This window comes from Carlito syrichta, unplaced genomic scaffold (genome assembly GCF_000164805.1).
Source record: "Carlito syrichta isolate Samal-C Ts95f unplaced genomic scaffold, Tarsius_syrichta-2.0.1 Scaffold307091, whole genome shotgun sequence".
In the NCBI taxonomy this organism is placed as follows: domain Eukaryota; kingdom Metazoa; phylum Chordata; class Mammalia; order Primates; family Tarsiidae; genus Carlito; species Carlito syrichta.
Window position 1 is genome coordinate 143,371 of NW_007251187.1, and position 6,686 is coordinate 150,056.

General features: G+C 45.2%; 1 protein-coding gene across 3 annotated transcripts in view; it reads right to left on the reverse strand.

The window, feature by feature from the left end:
* Window positions 1–6,686, reverse strand: part of CLCN6 (chloride voltage-gated channel 6) — a 40,460-nt gene extending 33,774 nt beyond the window's left edge. For all 3 annotated transcript variants that reach the window (XM_021715411.1, XM_008063829.2, XM_021715410.1), the window contains exons 1-2: window positions 6,580–6,686; window positions 5,465–5,524 (exon numbers count right to left, since the gene is read on the reverse strand). In XM_021715411.1, coding sequence (XP_021571086.1) covers window positions 5,465–5,524; window positions 6,580–6,666 — 147 coding nt within the window. In that variant the 5' untranslated portion in view covers window positions 6,667–6,686. The remainder of the gene's footprint in view (window positions 1–5,464; window positions 5,525–6,579) is intronic.

Consider the following 6,686-nt stretch of genomic DNA (forward strand, 5'->3'; position numbering starts at 1 on the left):
AAAAAAAAAAAAAAAAAAGCATTTGGTCACCAGAAAGTATAGACGGTGACCTCCAGGGAGGAGAGAGTTGAAGGTTAAGTTGATCACCAATGGCCAGTTATGCAATCAACCACACCTGCATAATGAAGCTTCCACAAAAACCCAAAAGGATGAGCTTCTGAGAGCTTCCAGGTAGATGAACCCAGGGAGGGCAGGAAGACCCACACCCCTTCCCACATGCCTTGTGTTTCTCCATCTGGCTGTTCCTCTGTATTCCTCATTATACACTTTATTAATAAGTGGGTAAATGGAAGGAAAGTGTCTCCTTGAGTTTTGTGAGCAGCTCTAGCAGATTAAACCCGAAGAGGGGGTTAAGAGACCCCTCCATTTACAGCCAATTGGTTAGAAGCCCAGGTGACAAACTACACCTTCCAGTCCTTCAACCTGCGGGCTACCTCCAGGCAGACAGTATCAGAACTGAATTAGGCAACACCCAGCTGGTGTTCACTGGAGAACTGCTTGCTGGGAACAACCCTGGTGTATCTGGTGTCAGAAGTGCTGTGCTGAGTGGTGGGTGAGTGTGGAGGGGAAAAACACGTGGTTAGCTCTTACCTCTTACCTTCATCCCAGATATGGATAGAAATTACCGGTCAATTAACTATTTGCTTGAAGGTTTTGAGGCAGGGTAGCTAGAACAGGTTAGACATAGATAAATTTCCAGTAGAAAGTGTTCAACCTACCCCACCCCCTCAGTCAATCAAAAGAAAATCCCTTAAGGGGAAGGATCACCTGAACCCAGGAGGTAGCGGCTGCAGTGGCAGTGAGTGTGCTACTGCACTCCAGCCTGGCCAACAGAGTGAGAATCCTACTCAAAAAAAAAAAAAAAATCTCATCAGAAGTAGGAACAGGACAGACCAACCTTTCAGTTCATAATCACCAAAAAATCCTTCAGGTTCCCCATTGAAAATAAAAGGCTCAGGATGTAAACAAAAATGACTGAAAAAAGTATATTCACAGTAAAAAAAAAAAAAAAAAGTAAAAGGCTCAACCCCACCCCTTATTTGATCAAATAAATGACAATAAGCCCACCCCTCTTCCCACAAGAGGCCAAGGGCAGGGGTTACCAGTGCTCTGTCCTCATTAGCATATCAATAACCAGGTAGCTATATCTAGCTTTTTGTTGAGAGCAAAAGTGCAGTTTTTCTTTTTTGAGAAATTTGCCCACGGCAGGTCTTTTTGCCATGAATCTTCCCTTTTCCCTTCTCTTCTTCTTGCTCATAAACTCTGTTTTAAAACTTTGCTGGCCACTCTGAAAAATTATTTCAAGGTGGAGTCAGAGAACCCAAGAGACTGCGCTCTGCACCACACCCAGCATGTGTTTTGTCTAACAATACTATAGTTCCATAAACATTAAAAAGGTTTGTAGATGTCCAGGCAAATCTACAGAGACAGAATGGAGATTAGTAGCTACCTAGAGTCAAGGGCAGGGGGATAGGCAGTGACTGTCAATGAATGCTGGGTTTTCTCTCAAGTGATGAAATTGTTCAAAAATTGACATTGGAGATGGTCATATAACTCTGACTACAACCTAAAAAAACCGCACTGAATTGTACACTTTCACTTATTTTCACACTTAAAAAAAAATTTTATTGTAGAGAAGAGGTCTTGCCATTATGTCCACGCTAGTCTCGGACCCCAGGTTCAGGTAATCCTCTCACCTCGGTCTCCCAAAGTGCTGGGATTACAGGTGTGAGCCACCGTACTGCACCGTACCTGACCTGATTTGTACACTTTCAATGAGATAATTGTACAGCACATGAATTATAGCTCAATTAAGCTGCTACCAAGGGTATTTAGAAATAACTTCAACACCAGAACACCAGAATCCTTTCTTTTTAAACATTAATTAGTTGAGTTTGACACTTTGTAATTATGTTACCAATGGGATATATGACCTATTATTAAAACCAGATACTTCTCCTATGCCATGACTTTTTATTTCTGCTGTATATATTGCTCTTTCATTTGGGGGACTAACAACTTTTATTTTTTTTTTTTTTGAGTTGGAGTCTCACGCTGTCACCCAGACTGGAGTGCAGTGGCCGCTCCCGGCCACCACAGCCTCGACCTGCTGGGCTCCAGCGATCCTTCCGCCTCAGCCTTCCGAGTAGCCGGGATTACAGGCGTGCGCTACCATGCCTGGCTGATTTTTTGATTTATTGTAGGATGAGGCCTTGCTGCCCAGGCGGGTCTCAAACCCACGGGCTCAGGCAATCCACTCACTTCAGCCTCCCAAAGGCGCGGGATTACAGGCTGAGCCACTGAGCACGGCTCTTTTTTTTTTTTAATAAAATTTTATAGGTGTCCTGCAGGGCTGCTGCATGTGGTTATGAGCAGAATGGCACCTGGTGGTAGGGGGAAGGGGAAATGGGGGCTGAAACAGTCCAAATTCATCCTGGAAGAGGCAACTTAGGGCTCACACAAAAAGTACCTTCAACTAGCCATGAGCTTAAAGTGCTGCTGTGGCATGGAGGTTGAGGGGAGGCCTTTAATTCTGTCTTCTGCTCTGAGGGGTGCCTCTTTCTAACTCAAAGGAGGAACACAGGCCTGCATAAAAACATTATGGTTTGCAATGGCACATCACACAGACAAGGAAGTTATGATGATTCAAACTACCTATAATGAGAATGAATGTTAAAACGGGTATTCTAACATCTTGAAAGATCCCCAGTTGATCAAAGAAAGAGTCAAGTATGTGCAATGAACTCTTCCTGAGCAGGAAAGAGAAGGAGCACTTTTCAGAGATTTTCAGAAGGGTTTTCTAGTTGAACCTTAATAAATAAAATTCAAGCCAACTTTTCTGATTAAGTACCTAACTGAATTTGCTCTTACACAAAGTAAATGCTCTCATGAAGCTCATACTCAGAGGTAGTTAATTGAGAAACATTAAGGATTCACATGAAAGAGTATAAACTCACCGGGCACGGTGGCTCACGCCTGCAATGGCAGCACTTTGGGAGACAGAGGCGAGTGGACTGCCTGAGCTCAGGGGTTCAAAGACCAGCCTGAGCAACATGGCAAGACCTCATCTTACAATAAATGACAAAATTAGTCGGGTGTGGTGGCACATGCCTGTAGTTCTAGCTACTTGGGAGACTAAAGCTGGGGGATCACTCTGAGCCCAAGAGGTTGAGGCTGTGGTGAGTTGTGATCGTTCCACTGCACTCCAGCCTGGGTGACAGAGTGAGACCCTGCCTCAAAAAAAGAAGGCAAGGCATATTTAAACAAATGCAATATTTGGGTCTTCTTTTTCCTTGTAAGACCTCTTATAGTAACAATAGACAAAACAAGGCTGGGTTAGCTGAAGGACTGTGGGAGCTGTGTGATGAGAAGGGGGATTTCAACAAACTATTCTGTGCATTTCCATACATGTTTGAAATTCTCCACAATAAGAGTTTTTTTTTTTAAACTGTTGCACTACAAATCCAAAAGCTGGCACTACATTCTACTTCAAAAGTAAGATGAAACATTAAAAAGGAAATTAGTCTGGGTATGTTATTGTCTACCATGTTGAGTTTTTATTTATTTATTTAAATTGTTTTTTTTTTTTTTTTTTTTTGAGTTGGAGTCTCACTCTGTTGCCCAGACTGGAGTGCAGTGGCCGCTCCCGTCCACCGCAGCCTCGACCTGTTGGGCTCCAGCAATCCTTCCACCTCAGCCTTCTGAGTAGCCGGAATTACAGGCATGCACTACCATGCCCGGCTGATTTTTTGATTTATTGTAGAGATGAGGTCTTGCTGCCCAGGCAGGCCTCGAACCCGTGGGCTCAGGCAATCCACTCACCTCAGCTTCCCAAAGGCACGGGATTACAGGATGAGCCACCGAGCCCGGCTTGCATTTATTTTTATTGTTTATTTTTTTGAGTCGGAGTCTCCCTCTGTCGCCCAGGCTGGAGTACAGCGGCATGCTCACTGCCACCACAACCTCGACTTGCTGGGCTCAGGCAATCCTTCTGCCTCAGCCTTCCAAGTAACTAGAACTAGAGGCACACGCCACCATGCCCAGCTAATTTTTTTATTTATTGTAGAGATGAGGTCTCATTAAGTTGCCCAGGCTGATCTTGAACCCCTGGGCTCAAGCAATCCTCTCGCTTCAGCCTCTCAAAGTGCGGGATTACAGGTATGAGCCACCACGCCCAGCTCATATTGGGTTTCTAAAGTCTGCATGACATTTTAAAAGACATTAAACATTGTAAAAATGTATCTAGCAATATAATAGTTGTTATAAAGAGGAGGTGGGGAGAGACAGACAGTATCTTTAGTAGAATCTCACTCTTGTTACTTAAAAAAAGCATTTATATAAACGTGGATAAGGCTGTAGTGTTAACAATCATCTTTTAATGAGTGGGTTATAGGTTTTCTCTACCTTCTTTTTGTATGTACTTTAAGAATTATCTGTATGCTTGTTTTTGTCATGAACTCATTAAGTGGTAAAAAGCCTTGGGTGTTATGTTGCAGCTCAGCTGCACTAGCCTTATTAAAAAACATACATACTGCTGGACATGGTGGCTCACATCTGTAATTCTAGCACTTTGGGAGATGGAGGCGAGAAGACTGACTGAACCCAGGGGTACAAGACCAGTCTGGGCGACTTGGTGAGCCCTCGTCTCTACAACAAATCAAAAAATTAGCCGGGCGTGATAAGGTGCGCCTGTAGTTCCAGCTACTTGGAAGGCTGAGGCGGAAAGATCGCTTGAGCCCAGCAGGCTGAGGCTGCGATGGTCATGAGCATGCCACTGCACTCCAGCCTGGGCAACACAGAGTGAGATTCCAACTAAAAAAAAAAAAATACATACTCTAAGAGTTCCATACTTGAAACTGGGAACTACAATCCAGAATATGTCAGAGAGAAGTTGCCTGGGCAGGAAACAATCATCTGATACAAAGGTTTCTCAGACGAGAAGTAAGGCCTCCACAACAGGCTATGGGCACACACCTGTTAGGAACATACACGTTAGCGGCTTTCACTTTGGGTCTCTGTAAGTTGCAAAACCAAAAGTTTAATGAGAATACGGACTCTATCCAAGTTACGGTGCCACAGATCTATAAAAGTATAAAGACACCAGATCTGGCCATTGCCTTATTAGACTCTGGTGTGGCCATGTGCTCTTTGAGCTATGGCCATTGCCATGCTTCCTGGCTTTGGCCCCCTTCCCTGCCTTGGGGAGACGAATCAACTCTTTCTTTCCCTCTCTCTCTAATTTACTTTTAAAATAAACTATATTTTCCAATCTAAAAAAAAAAAAAGACACCAGATCTGTTTGGGGGTTAAGGCAAGAAAAGGGCTTGCTAAACAGGAACTTATCTCTTATCCACTCACTCCTTGGGATAGAAGGTCAAAGAGCATCTCTGGTTGGAGTCACAATGCTTCGCCTGACATGACCGGGCCATTCACTACTTACCCAAACAGCATCTAAGGATCTCACCTCATAGTCTTTCCTTGGAAGGATCTCATCCTCCTCTTCATGTGTTTCTCCAAGGATAGTCTAGAGAAACAGATCCATAGAGGGAGTAGAAGGAGGTAGAAATATAATTAGTTACCAGTTGTCTTTTTTTTTGAGACTGAGTCTCACTCTGTTGCCCAAGCTGGAGTGCAGTGGCATGCTCATGGCCACCGCAGCCTTGACTTGCTGGGCTCAGGCGATCCTTCTGCCTCAGCCTTTCAAGTAGCTGGAACTACAGGCAAGCATCACCACGCCCAGCTAATTATTTGATTTACTGCAGAGATGAAGTCTCACCAAGTTGCCCAGGCTGGTCTCAAACCCCTGGGCTCAGGAAATCCTCTCGCCTCAGTCTCCCAAAGTACTGGGATTACAGGCATGATCCACCGCATGTAGCTAGTTACTAGCTTCTAAATCATCTTGAGTCACGATTAAATAGTAAACAAGACCTTAAAAAGATCTTTTGGCGGGGCATGTGAGTGAGGATTTAAATCACTTGGCTGAATTCCTCGTTTCTATTGATACATTCACCAAATAACCACTCTCGTCTTCGGGACACCTCAAAGATGTCCAGTGCCAGGTTATGAGGGGGAAAAAATTCAGATTTCAACTGACAATGTGCCAAATCTAAAATCAGAAGGGACCTGTCAACTCTGGAAAGACAACTCAAGTGTTCCCAGAGTGCTTTGCAGGGAGAGGCTGGACTATCAATGATCCAGAAAGGGGGAGGGCTAGAGTGAGAACGGGCTAGAGAAACTAGGCGGCTGCATGATAAGCACAAAGTCCTGTGAAGGAAGCTCATTCTGAAAACGCTTGTTTCATTCAAAACTCTTTCCAATCGGAAAGAAAAGAAAATACGGATACGATTAGCTGGAGCCGGCCCGGACTCTCCCTCAGATTCCAGGGAGAGCTTAGAAAAAAAGACTCCAGACTTGGGCACGTGAAGCAAGGCAGATGCTTCGACAGCCCCAGGCTGCGGGCCCCAGGCCCCACCCGCTGCCACCTGCGGGCCCAGTTCGGCTCGGCCCCACCCCTGGCAACGCCTATCACAGGCCCTTAGCAACCGCCCCCTCCCCAGTTCAACTCCGCCTGCTTCTTACCAGTTCCTCGGGGGTGCGGGTCTCACGCTCACCGCAGCAGCAGCACCACCTGCAGCAGCAGCACAGGGACCCCCTGCACCCCGCCATCTTCCTCCTTTACTGCCACT